The sequence below is a fragment of the Podarcis melisellensis genome, assembly GCF_964234715.1.
Source record: "Podarcis melisellensis genome assembly, chromosome: 2".
Taxonomy (NCBI): domain Eukaryota; kingdom Metazoa; phylum Chordata; class Lepidosauria; order Squamata; family Lacertidae; genus Podarcis; species Podarcis melisellensis.
This window is the reverse complement of record NC_138529.1, coordinates 121,932,592-121,951,353: the sequence shown is the minus strand read 5'-3', so window position 1 is coordinate 121,951,353 and position 18,762 is coordinate 121,932,592. Positions and strand designations below refer to the sequence as shown.

At 42.1% G+C, this 18,762-nt stretch overlaps 1 protein-coding gene across 1 annotated transcript; it reads right to left on the bottom strand.

Annotated features, from left to right (window-relative positions):
• Positions 1–634: 634 nt before the first annotated feature.
• On the bottom strand, positions 635–18,168 carry LOC309363268 (vomeronasal type-2 receptor 26-like; the record flags this gene model as incomplete). Its single annotated transcript, XM_081899373.1, has 6 exons — positions 635–1,615; positions 3,236–3,362; positions 5,301–5,531; positions 7,212–8,000; positions 12,072–12,363; positions 18,113–18,168. 6 exons carry the CDS (start codon positions 18,166–18,168, stop codon positions 717–719), a joined length of 2,394 nt encoding a protein of 797 aa, XP_081755499.1. The 3' UTR covers positions 635–716.
• Positions 18,169–18,762: the final 594 nt, after the last annotated feature.

The window sequence follows — 18,762 nt, the reverse complement described above, 5'->3', positions numbered from 1 at the left end:
TTCTCCTAGCCTTACATTTTTGATCCTCATCAAGAATCATCTGCCAAAAACATCTCATAAACGTTTTGTATAATGCTGGCCCTAAAGGTTCTTCACTGGCTCCCAGCACATTTCTGAGCACAATTCAGTGTAGGTACTGACCTTTAAAGCCCTAAACTGCCTTGGCCCTGTATACCTGAAGAAATGCCTCCACCCCAGTTGTTCTGCCTGGACACTGAGGTCCCTCTTCGAGGGCCTTTTGCCAATTCCCTCACTATGAGAAGCAAATTACAGAGAACAAATTACAGAGGGCCTTCTCGGTAGCAGCATCCGCCCTTTTGAACATGTCCCCTCAGATGTCAAGGAAATAAAGAACGACATAAATTATAGAAGACCCCTGAAGTCAAGCCTGTATTGGGAATTTTTTAATGGTTGGTGTTTTATAATGTTTCGTAATGTGCTGTAATCTGCCCAGAGTGGCTGGAGAAATAAATAATAAATTATTCTTATTCTTATATTCCCAAAAGGCCTTTTACTGATATCTCTTATGTGGCTAGTTTAATGTCATTTCTTTCTAAGTTCATTTTGTACTTTAACCATTCAGTTTGCAACTTCTTAAGAAGCTTATGAAATCCTGCTATGGAAAATGAGCAGTTTAACTCCAGTTGAGATTGTGGCTGGGACTTCCAGCTGTACAATTTTATGATATATCTAGAGCTAAGGATCAAATGTCATTGTTAGTTTTTTCTTGTCAGGTGCTCCTTTGTGTTCAGATCAGGCCTCAATATAATAATGTAGCATTTAGGAATGAAGATGCAGCCCAGGAGCCCAGCACTGGAGGCCAAGATAGAGAAGATCTGAACGGCTACCATGAATTTTCCCTTTGTGCTCAGGTAGGTGGGCACAAAGGACACCCAAACACTGCAGAAGACCAGCATGCTGAAGGTGATCAGCTTGGCTTCATTGAAGGCCCCAGGCAGATTCCTGGCTAGAAAAGCCACCGTGAAGCATATGGCAGCCAGGAAGCCCATGTAGCCAAGGGCAGCGTAAAACATGGCAATAGAGCCTTCATTGCATTGGACAATGATCACTCCAAGCTGGGAGCTCAAGTCAGAGTCTGGGAACGGAGGAGAGATCCCCAGCCACATGGTACAGATGAGAACTTGGACACTGGAGCAGGAAATGACAATGGAGTAGGCCAGACTCTTCCCCAGCCATCTCCTCACCTTGTTCCCTGGCTTAGTGGCCAGGAAGGCCAGGACCACAGTGATGGTTTTTGCCAAGACAGAAGAGACAGCAACTGAGAAGATGATGCAGAAGGCTGTTTGTCGGAGAAGGCAGGTCACTTTCCTTGGCCTCCCAATGAAGAGGGAGGAGGACAAAAAGGAGAGCAGTAGAGAGATGAGGAGGATGTAGGAGAGGTCCCTGTTGTTGGCTTTGACTATTGGAGTTTCTTTGTATTTAGTGAAGATTCCTAACACAAAGCTGGTGGTTAAGGATAAGGAGAGAGCAAGGGAAGCCAGGAGGCTCCCCAAACTTTCTTCATAGGACAGGAAAGTAAATATTTTGGGGACACATTGATGCCTATCCTCATTTGGATGCTGATCTTCTGGACATTTGGTGCATTCATTAGCATCTGCAGAGAGGAAAAACACACTTCAGTATCCTAACATCAGTCACAAACCTACAATGGTCTGCATGCTGTCGAGCTGCTCGTACAGGATTTTCAAAAAGGCCCACACTGTTCTTTGAAGTGCTGGCAATCAGGGCTTTAAAGCATGAAATCAGCTGGCATCACTACTGCATTGGTGATCGACAAGTTGGCAGCAGCACCCAGCTGCTATTTTTCACCTGGGAAATTGAGATGGAGTGCAAAAGCCAGAAAAAATTCTGGACCGCTGGATTATACAACCTTGGGTTAAATGAATCAATAGGTTGACTTAGTATAATGGCAGTTTCTTGTGATGTTTGAATATTGTGAAGCATATGGGTTAAGACTAAACTTATTTTAGAATATATTGAAGCTATAATTATTCTTTGTTTAGGGAAGTTTTTAATAACAGATTTTTTAAATCTCTTGAAAGCCGCCCAGAGTGGCTGGGGAGGCCCAGCCAGATGGGTGGGGTAGAAATAAGAAATCATGTTGTTGTTGTTTCTAAAATCACATTTTGCTTTAGAATTATATGATTCCTCCAAGAAACTCGGAGGAGTATTATTGTGCGGCACTACTTCCATTCCTGAACTTCTGGGGACCTCTTAGAAATTGTCAGCTGGTCTCTCTGGCCCTAGTGCCGAGTGACTCCATGGCAGGACAACAATCCTCCTGAGACCACAGGTTTGGTGAACCCATTACACCCATTTCTCCTGCCCACTTTCCCCTCATCAAGATATTCCCGAGGACCAGATTCACTGAAATATACTCCCTGCATCATTTGAATGCCTTTGAATACTAGTTGCAGGAGATCACATGTGGTGGGAGGGCTGTTCTTTCTATGCAGCAATACTTTTCTTATATCCTCGATTTTTCTTATCAGTTACTTTTTATTAATGGATAAATTTTGAAGATGTTCCACCTATCCATCAGTAAAACTAAATGGGTGATGTACTGTAAACCAATATGATGCATGGGAAAACAACAATATAAAAACCATAACATAAAATTTCATAGGGGAGCTGCCATAATTAAATCCTGAAAAATTCTACAAGTCTCTGAAGATGGGCAAATTAAATTTTACATGGACAGAAAAATTTCCTGGTGCTGCGGGGACATTACTGGCTGGCAATAGGTGACCCTCTTGAAGAGCACATTTCATTGATGGGGTGACATTTCCAGTTCTATTTTCTAGAAAAAGAGGTGCCTGTCAGGGAATGGTCTGAATCAGAGGATTGGGGAATGCATTCTCAGGCAGATCAGCTCCTCTCTGAAGTGGGAGAGACACAGATACTGAGCAGATTTCACAAGAGTTACCTAGCTATGAGATAATGGAAAGAGAAACAGAAGGGAGGGAAAAGCTGGCAAGCACGTCATAAGAGAGTGGGGGGACACACCCTCTCTCGCCACAAACTTGGAGGTCTGTCCATATTAGAGAACAAAGAATGCAGGGAGACTATAAAATATAAACTGCTTGTTAATTATTATTATTATTATTATTATTATTATTATTATTATTATTATTATTATTATCTTATTTGGACTGGCTCAAATATTTGCCCCATCCTCCCATCAAAGGCCATTTTCTCTGAGATCCTCTCCTACCTTCCTGAGTGGAGATGGTTCCTTCTGAGCAGGGAGAACAATCATAGCAGCATGGCGGCTTCCCTTCCTGAACTTTTCTGGAATATCCAGGGAGACAACTTTCTGTGCATCTTGATCGAGGCACCATCTAGGCATGAAGAGAAAATTGAGCATGAAGGAGAAAGTGATAGGTGCATTTGTGCCTTCGAATAAAGACCTAAGTTGACACCAGGCCCTATTTGGGGACAGTTAGGTTTCTCTTTATTTTTTGCAGAGTTGCATGGAAGATAATTTGTGTGTGTGTGTGTGTGTGTGTGTGTGTGTTTCTGCTCATCTCACATTTCTATGCTACAATAGTATTGCAGTATTACAGATAACAGTTAACAAGAAACAGGAGCATGGTATAAACCATCATAGGAACATCAGCAATAAAACAAGTCCTCCATCTGTTGCCATGACATCTGCCAATGGAAACATTGGTATTGCTTTCAAAGTCTGCACCTAGTGCAGAATTTGATGCCCAGCTTGTGTGGCATGTCTCTATGCCCAAACAGATGTGGAATACCTTACTATACTCCAGCCATACCCAACCTGGTGCCCCTCAGATATCTTTTCACAATGCTGGTTGGGGTGCATGGGTGTTGTAGAGCACAATGTTTGGAGGGCACCAAGTTGGGGGAATGTGTTTGGAATGTTTGGAGAGCCAGTGTGGTGTAGTGGTTAAGAGCGGTGGACTCGTAATCTGGTGAACCGGGTTCGCGTCTCCGCTCCTCCACATGCAGCTGCTGGGTGACCTTGGGCCAGTCACACTTCTCTGAGGTCTCTCAGCCCCACTCACCTCACAGAGTGTTTGTTGTGGGGGAGGAAGGGAAAGGAGAATGTTAGCCGCTTTGAGACTCCTTCAGGTAGTGATTAAGCGGGATATCAAATCCAAACTCTTCTTCTTCTTCTTCCTATTTTTCATTTTTTAATAATTCATTTACTAATTTCTTTGTATATTAATATATTATGCCCATCTATTGTCATTCTTCTTTTTTGTAAGATCTTATCTTTCAGTAACCTCAAATTGAAGAAAACTAGGCAATCCCCTGGCCCCTTAAATGGTCTTTTAGCATCTGGTTTCATCCTGAAAATTTTGTCAATATCCAATATCAAGTCTTCTTCTCTCACTCCAAGCCATTCCTCTATTTCCTTTGTCAATTTATTCGTGATGTCCTCACCTTGTGTTTCTGGGACACATCTAAACCTCAGAATTAGCTCCCTTTGATACATTTCTAAAATAGCTATTTGATCCATTGTATCTTCTTGAACTTTTTTCATCTCTATCATTTCTGCATTCATTATGTATTGTCCTTTCCTTAGATATTTGTTTTCGCATTGTAATTTTTTGGTGGTTTCTTTCATTAATTCCTCTTGTTTATGCATTTTTGTTTTTAGCTCTACCACTGCAAGAACAGCTGCTAGAATAGTGATTACTGCTAGGTGGAAGTCACAAACTATACCCACAAAAGAGGAATGGATTTGTAAACTAAATGTATATTTAATTTTGGCAAAATTAACTGCTATAATAAGAAATCAGTCGATTCAAAAAATTAAAAAAGGAGTGGAAATGTTTTGATGAATATATGGCAAAATATTGCTCAAAAAAAGATACACTAATATGCCTAGATTAAAATGTGAAGTACTGGATGGAAGAAAAATTAGTAAAGAAAGATAATAATAATATATAGATGATTTGAGAAGATTGTAGAATACAAGGTTTTTGTAAATGGTATAGAAGAGTTTGGAAGACCCGAAGGAGTCTCAAAGTGGCTAACATTCTCCTTTCCCTTTCCCTATAATGTGGAGGAAATCGAGCGGGGGCGGAGGGAAGTGGGAGGAAGGAGAAAAGAATAATATGATGGATTGAGGAAATAGAAATGTAAATGTATGGAAATGGTGTTGGCTTTGGAACATCTGCATTGTAATGCAATATGTGAAAACCAATTTTAAAAAAAGATTGCAGTCAAAGCCTCATATGTACTATTCAAAATGTTATTATTATTAGAGTCTTAGTTAATAAAATGACAGTTCCAATCTTTCCTACCTTCTTAAATAGCCTGGGCCATACAATTGCTTCTGGGTTAATGGTGAACTTCAGATTTGAGGACTTTTGTCCCTCTATTCGCCCAATTTTCACTCTATCATGAGAGTTATTAGGAAACAGCACCCAATTCACGATATCGAAGTCAATGGCCAGTGCCCCATTCTCATCCAAGTACTGCCCATCACCTGAAGTATTAGAGTAGAACTGGACTTCTTTCAAGAAACGATGAAACTAGAATGACAGAGCAAAATCCAGGAATGAGTACATAGGGCTGAATTAGAAAGCTTGATTTGAAGGGACAGATCAGTTGGTAGACCATCATATACGGATATATAGGGAACATAAGAATATAATATCACAAATACATGATAACACACACACACCCCACACAAATAACAACATTCCCCCAACCTCTTACACAAACACATTTGAAAAGGGGTATAGGATGTTAATCAGATAAGGGCCGTGTTGAAGAGGAACAGTTTTGCATGGCACCAAAAGCTGTATAGTGAAGGTGCCAGCCGAACTTCCATAAGGAGAACATTCCAAGAATGGACTTCTTTCAAGAAATGATGAAGCTAGAATGACAGAGGAAAATCCAGCAATGAGTACACAGGGCTGAATTATGCTACATGGTTTCATGTTCTCTCTGCATCCTAATCTTCTCTGAATAAGAACCATTGTATCTCTCACCTGGCATCATCTGACCGCACTAGATTATTAGACACCCTCAATCTGCTACATCATTTTTGGGATGGCCAAAATCAGCATTATTGCATATATTAGAAAAGTTGATTTGGAGGGATAGATCAGTCGGTAGACCTTGAGACTCTTAATCTGATGGTCATGAGTTTAAGCCCTATGTTGGGGAAAAGATCCTTGCATTCCAGGGGGTTGGAGTACGTGACCCTCATGGTACAGATATAACGGTGGTACACAACATAAACACACAATATAAAGGTACAAACTACAAGATAAAAAGAACACACACACCCCACAAACGAATAACAACCCTCCCCAACCCCTCACAAAAAGCACATGGAAAGGGGGTATAGGGTGTTAATCGGACAAACGCCAGGATAAAGAGGAATAGCTTTGCATGGCACCTAAAGCTGAACAGTGAAGCCACTGCAGAGAAGACCAGCTCTTGTATTGCCACCCTCTGGAGCTCTTGAGGAGGAGGCATGCAAAGAAGGGTCTCAGATGATGACCTCAGGGTCTCAACCATTTATAGGTCAAAACCAGGACTTTGAATTGGGTCTGGAAACTAATTGGCAGCAAGTGTGCTTGTAGTTGGACCAGGATCAGTGTAATATGCTCAAACAGTGTTGTCCCAGTGAGCAACATGACTCCCCTGGGACCTCAAAAAGCTTACAAGTGCACTGCTGCCTAATGATAGTCTAATATGGTATTGTCTAGTCCTAGTGTGTTTATTACATTTTGTAAAAAGTCCTCCTCAATATTCATGTTAGATCTAGATTCTTTGTGGATCCCCAAACTTTGCAGTGTAGGAGGCTGCTAAGAAGTAGGTAACTGTTGAATCAGAGCATTGGTTCAATGAGCTCCACATCTCTGTGTTTTGCTGTCTTTGCCTGCAAATAATTGGATAATACTTATCTCAGCAGGAATATAGCACTGAATCTGTGGGCTAGACCTGCCATACAGTGATGGGCCAATTCTGTTGTGCTCCATCTGTAACTCATGTAGAATTCCTTACCCCTGGGAACCAGGATGGGAGAAACTCTGATGGATTTCTGCCAGCAGGTGAAAAAAATGTCAACGGCCAATCAGTCAATGTAGACAATACTAACCAGTGTTCTGACGCAGTTCAAGACAGATTCAGATGATCCTATCATGGTGATTCCAGAGCAGGGACAATGAATTCCAGTTTGTAAAAGGAAAACAACATACCTGCCATGGCTGTAGCTTTTGAAGTTCCATGCTGCCTTCACCCACAATCGACATCCTCTTTGACCTGGATGAATATGCAGCATTTAAAGCTTGAGCCACAGTTTGGATACTCAAGTAGTTCACATAGCTGTCTTGGGACAGGATTCTTTCAATCTCTTCCTGGGGTAGCATCTTCACATTATCCTTCTCTCTGCATTTGGTCATACCCCTCACAGACAAGGCATGCTTGGAATAGGAACAATCAAATGCTTCTTCTGAATACCGTTGACTAGCCAAGGACATTGGCCCATAGTAGTCCTTCTTCATCCTTTTTTTGGTCTTCATTACAAAGGACAAAGAGCCATGGGTATACTGGAGGCAATCAATATCACGTAACAACATTTTGCTCTGAAGAACTGTGGTTATCCAGACTTTCCCCTCAGTCTGTAGCCTTTCAAGTAAGGTCTGAACCTCTATGATTGTGTAAAGTCCACTTTGAGAGTCTGCAAAGTAAACAAATACATTGACTTGTCTCCACAGGGCAGGTGCTTCATGGGGTATCCATAGCCAAGTTTTTCGTAGTACTCTTTGTGTGAAGGCAACACAAATTTCCCTTTTGTTCATCAGAGGTGTCAAGATACTCAGGAACCTTTCACCACTTTCATTGTCTGGAGCAAAGAGGCCGACCCACGTCCACCTGAAATGCAGGAGGAGTTGGACCATCCCCTGGTACTGCGTTTCTTGGTTTGGCAGCATTTGGTAGACAAAAGGGGACTGGAATTTATCCGAAAGAACGAAGCCATAACTGAGCTATTGATGAAATGGAAATAGATTTTGGAAATAAAACATTTTTTTTTTAAAAAAAAATAAGTAATTCTTTTACCGATTAGCTTGCTAGGGAGGGGGGACATGGATGGTTATTTTCATTCCTGAAACTGGTCTTTCCCCTTTTTTCATCAGTCCCCCCCCCACTGCCTTTTGTGGATTATAAAATGCAATGGTGCAAGGAGTGGTAGAGAAGCCGAGATTTGTTTTGAAAAGATGACTTTGCTTTGAGAACTCACCTTATCAGCAGGAAACATCAAGGAGACTAAACAAGTTGAAATGGAATGCGAAGGGAAAACAAAGAGGAGTTGGAAGGGGAAGGTAGGAGAGGGTGAGGAGGAGAGAGGAAAAGAAAGGATACCTAGTAGCAAAAAGAGGCAATTACAGGAGGGGGAAAATTTTCTTCATTTTTTTGTTCTTTCTCTCTCCTTCATACCTTTAAGGGAGAGTGGAAGTATTATTTGAGGGTGGGAAATATAGTAGTTTTGGGAGAAATGAAAGTAGGACATATGAATAAATTTTACAATTTTGGAAATATGGCATCAAAGAAGCCACAGTTGGAGGCTGGAACTACAACTACCACACAGACAAGAAGGGTATCCACCCTATAGACAGAACCTAAGGTAGTTATTGCAGATATCTTAATGGATCTGAAAAAAGACTTAAGAGAGAATACAGATATAATGGAGAAAATGTCTGGGAAGAACAGAACATCAAACCTGTGGAGGGCTTAATGGGATACAGTGGTGCCTCGCAAGACGAAATTAATCCGTTCCGTGAGTCTCTTCATCTTGCGTTTTTTTCGTCTTGCGAAGCACGGCTATTAGCGGCTTAGTGGCTTAGCGGCTTTAAGAAAAAGGAAAAAAACTCGCAAGAACTCGCAAGACGTTTCGTCTTGCGAAGCAAGCCTATAGGGAAATTTGTCTAGCGAAGCAACGCAAAAACCGAAAAACCCTTTCGTCTTGCGTGTTTTTCGTTTTGTGAGGCATTTGTCTTGCGGGGCAGCACTGTAGATTAAAGAATTTACAACAAAAACATCAGATTGGGAAAAATCCATGCAAGAGTTGAGTAAAAAAGCACAGGGTTTAGAGAAAACAACAAAAAAGACTCAATCAGAAGGAAGAGAAGTGAAAAGAGAACAGAAAAAAATAAGAGAGGAAACTATGGAATTAGTGACACAGGGAGCAAATGGGACTCAATTGCAATTCTGAAAATGCAGCAGAAGTAACTAACTCTACGCCTCAGTAGGATCCCTGAGGAGGCAGAGGAAAACATAAGAGAGAAAATTATAGCGGGATTGGCTAGCTGGTTGGGGGTAGAAGGAGAAGGATTGGGTCAATTGATTGACAAAGCCTTTAGGGTAAAATCAAGTTTTGCAAAAACAAGCAAACTATGAGGGGATTGCCTGGTGGTTTTCAATTTATGAATGGTTAAAGATAGGGTATTACTGCTGAACTACCAAAAAAGGCTTACAATTGGTGAAAAGAACACTATAATTCTTAAAGAATTCCTGATGAGATTGCTGAAGAAAAGGAGTAATTATATATCTTTGACTAAAGTATTGAAAACAACACAATTCCATATAGATGGAAGTTCCCTGTAGGTGTCTTGTTTGCATATAAAGGGGGAAAGCAAAGATGTAAAAATGTACAAGATGTGGAGAAGTTCTGGAGAAAATAAAAAAAAGAACTTTGAGGAGGAAAGCCTGAAGCAGTAGGTACAGAAGAAGAAACAGATCTGGCAGAAAAAAAGAATGAAAATTAGGAAGAAGATAAACAGGACCCTTAATTAGACCTTTAAATTAGAGATTCCAATTATTACATATATATATATTGCCTTGTAAAGTTATCTCTGTTGCTATCATCCTTCCATTCTCATCTTTAAATAACTGTTTCAGGTTATATCTATTTTTAGCATAAATTAGCAAACCTCTTTTTTTTTAATCTGATGTTATAAAGTCCATCCCCAATCGTTTATTTATCAAGACTCTATGTTTTCTTGCTATATGTGTTTCTTGTAAGCATATTATGTCCAAATTCTCTTTTTGTAATACATGTTCAATTTTATGCCTTTTTAATTTATTGTTTAGTCCATTAACATTTCAAGTTAAAATTTTCAGATTCATCTTTTCTATTTTATTTATATATTTTATGCACCAAATGACAAAAAAGATTTTTTTTTTTTAAGAACTGGAAGAAAAATTGTTTGAGTTTATGGATCAAAAGATTATATTAATAGGTGATTTAAATGGAGCAGTCTCTTTAGAAATGGACAGGACAATAAGAAAAACGGACTCAAAAGAAGGAACGCTACCTGTAATTTTTTTTCAATATGGTGGAGAACCTAAAATTGATGTCTGAAGATTTAGACACCTATTTCAAAGAGAATATATCCATTTTTCAGAACCAAATGAATCTGCTGGAAGAAGTGACTCAATATGGACATGAAATGAACTAACACTGAGAACAAAAAGAATAGAAATACAGTGGTACCTTGGGTTAAGTACTTAATTCATTCCAGAGGTCCGTTCTTAACCTGAAACTGTTCTTAACCTGAAGCACCACTTTAGCTAATGGGGCCTCCTGCTGCCGCCACACTGCCGGAGCAGGATTTCTGTTTTCATCCCGAAAAAAAGTTCTTAACCCAAGGTACTATTTCTGGGTTAGCGGAGCCTGTAACCTGAAGCATATGTAACCTGAAGCATATGCAACCTGAAGCGTATGTAACCCGAGGTACCACTGTACAACCAAGGACACTCTCAGACCATAATCCAGTGTTACTGGAATTGAAAGGAGAAGAAAACTCCACATTTAGGTGCAGGTTAAATGAAGGTCTTTTAGATAACCAATTAACTTTGCAAAAAGGAGAAAATATTCTGAAAGACTATTTTGAATTAAATCTGACTCAAGAGACAGAACTTAATATGGTCTGGGATACAAGTAAAGCAGTGATGAGAGGATTTTTTAATTCAGCAAAGTGCATACCCCCCAAAAGTTAGAGAAGGTAAAAAGAAATACATTTTGGAAGAACTGGAAATGTAAGGAAAAAGGTGTCATGTTCTACCATATGTGGTGGATGTGCAAGATAACAAAAACGTTCTGGGAAATGATTTACAATGAGTTGGAAAAAAATGTTTAAAACAATATTCGTGAAAAAAACAGAGGCTTCTTTGTTAGGCATTCTAGGTACAGAGATTCTGAAGGAGCAGAACAGCAGTGTGGACTTTGCAGAGATGGCAAAATTGACTGGGAAAATCAGAAATCAGGAAGAGAAGAATTCTAAGAAGGTATAGGAAAAAATTATAATGAATTTAAGAGAAGACTGTAAACAACTTTGGCATGTTTTGAGTAATGCTTGTAATGTACGAAAAGCCATGGAAAATTGGATTATTGTTCATTTAATAAATTAAAGAAAATAAGATAAACAGTAGGAAAAAAAGATTGATAACGGAAGGGTGGAGGGAAGTCAAAGGATTCAGGGGATCCTAAATGAAGAGGTGAATGATTTGTTTAAATTTAAATTTGTTATGTAAAACTTAATAAAAATATATTTAAAAGCAAACAAACAAAAAAAGAAAAGAAAAGAAAAAGAAAAGTTTTGACTAGGCCATAGAAAGACAGTAGGAAAGGGCTCTCACTGTCCTCAACCGCAAGGGAGTTCCATCACCCTTCATACCCTTCAACACCTGGGAGAAGAAAAGGCTAAAGAGTAAACCCTGCACAAATCCTAAGTCAGCTGAGTGGTGCTTTGTTTGCCTCCTTCCAGCAACTCCTGCAGCCAAGCTTGTGCCAAATGTATTGCTCTGCTTTCCTTTGGACCACAGCAGTGAGGCTGAAAGGGAGGTCTTGTCGTCCGGGCAGCCCTGGACCTCCGTACCCACTGCCTAGGCTTGCGCACCATGGAGGTCACTTTGATACTGTCAACACAGTGGTTTGACTTCATCCCAGAGGCTCACGCCATTGTCTTTGAAGACAGACAGATGCCAACAACAACAACAACAACAACAACTAGGTGGCTAATATTGCCAGGAGTGTTTCACTTGGACCCATTGATTACCTGTGGGATCTTGTAGATGCCCAACATGTTTGCAATGTGTGTGGAGATATCAAATTCACTCTTTTCAAGAAGAGCTAGCAGCCTTTTCTGCTTCCCACAGGTGTAGTTTGGAATATTGATTTTCCCACCAGCAAGCAGGTCTGTCATGGAGTCAGAAGTCAGTCTTCCCTCACAAAACGTATCATAGATGCTGTAGCCCAGGGTGATGTTGGGTAAGATGCTGGGGTTATGATTAATATCCCGAACAGCAAGGGAGAAGGAAATAATGTGTGAGTTCTTCTTATCCACCCACCTGCGAAAAAAGTGTGTCACACAGTCAGCCTCATATTCTTTTTTGTATTAATCAAAGCAACTAGGAAAAGAGACCAAGAAGTAGAGCAAAGTGAGACAGAGGTCTACTGTACCTGTGTCTGCAGTATTTTGGCAAGGGGGGGGGAAGAGTATCATAGAACCATAGAATAGAATCATAGAATCATAGAGTTGGAAGAGACCACAAGGGCCATCGAGTCCAAGCAGGAAACACCATCAGAGCACTCCTGACATATGGTTGTCAAGCCTCTGCTTAAAGACCTCCAAAGAAGGAGACTCCATCACACTCTTTGGCAGCAAATTCCACTGTCAAACAGCTCTTACTGTCAGGAAGTTCTTCTTAATGTTTAGGCGGAATCTTCTTTCTTGTAGTTTGGAACCATTGCTCCATGTCCGCTTCTCTGGAGCAGCAGAAAACAACCTTTCTCCCTCCTCTATGTGACATCCTTTTATATATTTGAACATGGCTATCATATCACCCCTTAACCTCCTCTTCTCCAGGCTAAACATGCCCAGCTCTCTTAGCCGTTCCTCATAAGGCATCGTTTCCAGGCCTTTGACCATTTTGGTTGCCCTCCCCTGGACACGTTCCAGTTTGTCAGTGTCCTTCTTGAACTGTGGTGCCCAGAACTGGACACAGTACTCCAGGTGAGGTCTGACCAGAGCAGAATACAGTGGCACTATTACTTCCCTTGATCTAGATGCTATACTCCTATTGATGCAGCACAGAATTGCATTGGCTTTTTTAGCTGCCGCGTCACACTGTTGGCTCATGTCACGTTTGTGGTCAACCAAGACTCCTAGATCCTTTTCACATGTACTACTCTCAAGCCAGGTGTCACCCATCTTGTATTTGTACCTCTCATTATTTTTTTGCCCAAGTGCAATACTTTACATTTCTCCCTGTTAAAATTAATCTTGTTTGTTTTGGCCCAGTTCTCTAATCTGTCAAGGTCATTTTGAAGTGTGATCCTGTCCTCTGGGGTGTTAGCCACCCCTCCCAGTTTGGTGTCATCTGCAAATTTGATCAGGATGCCCTTGAGTCCATCATCCAAGTCGTTGATAAAGATGTTGAATAAGACCGGGCCCAAGACAGAACCCTGTGGCACCCCACTAGTCACTCTTCTCCAGGATGAAGAGGAACCATTGATGAGCACCCTTTGGGTTCGGTCAGTCAGCCAGTTACAAATCCACTGAGTGGTAGCATAGTCAAGACCACATTTTACCAGCTTCTTTACAAGAATATCATGGGGCACCTTGTCAAATGCCTTGCTGAAATCAAGGTAGGCTACATCCACTGCATTCCCTTCATCTACCAGGGTTTTAATTCTGTCAAAAAACGAGATCAGGTTAGTCTGACATGACTTATTTTTCAGAAATCCATGCTGACTATTGGTGATCACAGCATTCCTTTCTAGGTGCTCACAGACTGTTTGCTTAATTATCTGCTCCAGAATCTTCCCTGGTATTGATGTCAGACTGACTGGGCGGTAATTATTTGGGTCCTCTCTTTTCCCCTTTTTGAAAATAGGGACAACATTTGCCCTCCTCCAGTCTGCCGGAACTTCGCCTGTTCTCCAGGAATTCTCAAAGATGACTGCCAGTGGTTCTGAGATCACATCTGCACATTCCTCTGACCCAGGCAGAATTCCAACATGCAGTTCATCTGGCCCTGGAGACTTGAATACATCTAGACTAGCCAAGTATTCTTGTACTATCTCCTTAGTTATTCTGGGTTGTGTTTCCTCTGCTGAATCATTTGCTCCAAATTCTTCAGGTCGGGCGTTGTTTTCTTTATCAGAGAAGACTGAGGCAAAGAAGGCATTGAGGAGTTCAGCCCTTTCTGTGTCCCCTGTTTGCATTTCACCATCTTCTCCTCTGAGTGACCCCACTCTTTCTTTGTTCTTAATTTTGCTACGAACATACCCATAAGAGCCTTTTTTGTTGCTTTTAACCTCTCTAGCAAGCCTGAGTTCATTCTGTGCTTTAGTTTTTCTGGAGCATGGAGGGAAGATCAGAACACAAATCAGCCTCATTTCTGGTGACCTACCAAAAGTCCCTTGAGCCACATTGACCCCCAGGCTGCATTGCAAATGACTAAGCACAGTTGACATATACGATTTGCAGTTGCATAGATCTTGTTGTGCATGGGAAAAGAATTGTGTTCCCATTTTATTTACTACAAAAAAACCTGCAACTCAAAAACATCCCACAATACTTCCTACCTTTTAGAAAACAAGTTATGCTTTGGAGAGCAGTACATGTCAAAAATACTACTACTAATTACATAACATACATTATAAAATGCTTTGAAAAATGCCTTTCCCCCAACTGAACAGACATACAGAACTCTTTAAATAAATTAAGGAATGAAACAAAAGGATTTTTTTCAAGGGTATCAGAAAACAAGTGTTCCAGTTACAGATAGGTAGCCCTGTTGGTCTGCCATAGTCAAAACAAAAAAATTCCTTCCAGTAGCACCTTAAAGACCAACTAAGTTAGTTCTTGGTATGAGCTTTCATGTGCATGCACACTTCTTCAGATACACAAACAAGTGTATTATGGGAAAGGGAGAATAGATAGGAAGCAGAAATACAGCACTGCATCATTACTTACGACTTAAGTCTGCTGACAGGGGTGCTGGAGAAGGTGAATGGATGTTGCTCATTAAAGAATCTTTGAGATGTGACTCCACTAATGAGGTGGTCTGCTAGCTGGTAAAAATTTGAAGCCAACATTCGCTCCTTGATCGTGTTCAGTGGGCATTTTGCCCTCAGCTGCAACCCATTGGTCGCAAAAGGCAGGAACACAAGTAGTATTATCATTCTGGGTCTACCTGCTACACTTTCCTTGTAGCTGTTCCACCAAACACTAGCTGCTGTATGCAATGAGCCCCAAATTATTGCAAATCAGAGATTGCAGTGAATTGACAAATGCAGGGAGGTGTCCAGCTCCGGTCTCAGAGCTGAAGGGTGATGGTTCAGAGGTGGAGCATGTATTTAGCACCAAGAAGGTGAGAGGGTGCAATCTTTGCTCCCTCTTCCAGGCAAGGCTGAGGACGTCAGTCAAAATTTCTGATCTAGAAGGCAGCATCACACAGATGTACCTTCCCACTCCACTTCACCTGCTCTATGTCTTGGCCTCCAGGATTCTTTGGCACAATATGTATCTTATGCATCCAGCCTTTTAGGCACAGTGGGATAAAAATCTTCCTGCTGCCTTTAATTACAATATTTACCTTATTGAACCCAAAGGCAATATTCAACAGGTGGGGTGAGGGCTACTTGGACTCAGGAAAGAATATATCACTGTGATTCTGATTATTGTTAAGGGAAGAAAGATCTCCCCTGAAACTTGATGGGAGCAGGTGCAGAGCAGGAGAAAACATGTTTACTCAATAGCGTGCCACTGAGCATCAAGGGTAAAGGTGAGTTTGGCAGAATGTGATTGACATCAGAAGAGCCCTAAGGCTGGATCAGGCCAAAGGCCCACAAAGCCCAGCATCCTGTTCTCACAAATGCCAACCAGTTGACACAAAGGGAAGCCCACAAGCTGGAGATGAGAGCAGAACTTTCTCTACATTCTATTTTCCTACCTCCAAAGGAGCGATAACATATAAATTGACTCAATTGCAAGGGGAGGTCAACTATGATGATGAAGGGGCTAGAAACCAAGCCTTATGAAGAACCATTGAAGGAGCTGGGTATATCTAGCCTTGGAAAGAGGAGACTGAGGAGAGATATGATAGCCATCTTCAAATATCTGATGGGCTGTCACATGGAGGATGGAGCAAGTGTGTTTTCTCCTGTAAGGTAGGAGTTGAACCAATGGCTTCAAGTTGCAGGAAAAGCCACTTTCGCAATAAACAAGGAGATGGGGTTGCGGGTGGCACATCCCTTCCCCACATTCACGGGGCTGGCTCCAGCCCCCGCGATACCTAAGGGAATCCCCGCCCGTGTCATACCCTGGGCCAGCCAATCAGCTGGCTCCGGGGGCAGGGCCTCGGCGATTTAAACCTGCCGCAGCCGAGGCTCTTCCTCTTTTCCTCCGCTGCTGCAGCTGACCCAGTTTTCCCGCCCATCCCACCCCCTTTTCAGGATAGGTACTCTGATGTTGCTATGAACTCTGGTTGGTCGCCGTCAAGGGGCCTGGTAGGAATTTTCCCAAATGGCAGATTGGCTCCAGCCATTTGGTTTTCACCTACCTCGTAGCAAACTGTCACAACTCTTTGGTATTGGCGGTTAGGCATTGGTAGGGGTACTGTTCTATTGTTATGCAAATGAAGGGGAAGGAGCGCCATCACCTTCCCCCAAGCAAGGGTAGTCCGGTAAAGGATTCCGGGGGGCGTGGCCTTATCCTAAGCCTAGGGAGGTGTGGGCCCACGGCACACCCCCACGCGGTGACGCCCAGGGGAGGTCCTAGTTGACGTGCCTCAGCAGGACTCCTCCCTCTGGTGATTAACCCTTCCGGCCTCTAGCCGGTTAATAGTTAGGACCAATGCCTAAGCCAATACCACTCAATTCCTGTAATCAATAAAGTTGTGGCCTAATTTGACCCATTAACCTGAATTCTTGTGTCCGTGTCTTTATTTCCTCGGGGGAAGGCGGGAACTCGCCACGCAACAAGATTCCCACTAGACAGATGGAAAAACTTTCTGACAGTAAGAGCTGTTTGACAGTGGAAAGGTCTCTCTCAAGAGACTCTCCTTCCCTGGAGGTTTTTAAGCAGATGTTGGACCTATACAATGAATTCAAAAAGCCAACAAAAGTACTGAATCTCTCAATAAAAGACCCAGAGAGAGTGCACTGCAGCACCCCAATCTTGAATTCAAGTATGTGCCCATTTGAGTAAGTCCAATGATTGTACCAACTGGGCCCAATGGCAATTTCTGCATGGCCATGGTCCTCCAAAACCATGCCAGAGACCATCTCTGCCAGCTCAGTTAGTGGTGCCATACACCACTGATATCCTCATCTGTCTCTCCAGCACAACAAATACATTCCAAACACTAGAGATATTGTTGGAAAGGAAATAATGCTTCTATGGACAATTGCAGCAACTTTCAGCCCTTTGAAGCCCCAGTGAAACTTATCCAGTATCCCAATTTATTTGGTGAGGCCCACCCAGCTTACACATCCATGTTGTTGTGGTTTGTATACTGTCTTTCTGTGAGGAGAATCAGAACTTACAGGGTTAAACAGTTCTGTGTGACGTCTCACATTCTGAGGCGTGGTTTGGTTCACATACGGGAATCTTTCTTTGTGTGTGAGTTTCCTTTCGTTTTTGGCTGAGAGACGAAAGAATGTCCGCTCTCTCGCCGGGCTGATTTATGATGTTTTTCTTCTCATTAAAGGCTGTTGGAGATTAGCAAGAAGCCTGCATTCAGTCTGATTTATTGTCCACACACAAGGCAACACTTTCTACCGCTGCAGAACTCTGCTAAGGACTCTGCTAAGAGAGCTCAAGTTTTTCTATTGGCACAGGCGTCCATCGGTGCAGCGAAAGTGTGCCGGGCGCCATCTTATCTCAGCACTTTCATCCAAAGATCCCAGGGCAGCTCACAACATAAAAATCCCAAAGGGGAGTTCAAAATCAGGCATGCCGAGTTCCACCCAACATTATGGGTGCCCACTGCACACTGGTGATGTCACGTGTGCTTGTGCTATCACACATCGTCTCCTCAAGCAGGAGGGTCTGACATCTTCAATGCTGGACCATCCTAATCTGCCCACCATTCTTCCTCCTTTGTGCTGAGGTAGTGGATTTTCATCAGGTGTGAACATGCCATGTCTTATTTTTGTGTATCTGACCCAGTAACCAGGACTTGGATCCATTTCACGTTCCTTGGAAAAATGACCACCTATTGTAAATATTCATATGCTAAACACCCTGGTTCTTTAAGGGGAGGAGAGAGCCATTTTCTCTCCCCTTCGCTTATTGCTGTTTGGCTCTGCATTAAAGTGCTTGTTCTGCTGCTGACCACTAGGTGCCATTTCTTCATTCTGGGCATTGGGCGTCCCTTTTGGACCCGATCCTTTAACACCCGCTCTGCTGGATAAAGCGGATGGGCCAAGCCAGCAATAATGGGAGCTCTCAGTTAAGATGAAATTCTCAATTCTGCCCCTTCTATCACTATTAGACTCTTAGGGCCTACTTTGCTTTACCCAAGCTTCTAGTTAAACCAGAGCCCGGTACAAAATAATGACTATGGGGCACCATAGAACATCAGATGAGCCCTGCACCTGTGTTGGGATGAATGAGGCTAATATAGTCCAGCATCCTGTTTTCACATCAGCCAAACAGATACTCAAAGCATGCCTGTAAGCACACTGGAGCTGATTACTGCAGCACTCTCCCAATGTGTAATTCAGAACTAAGGCCC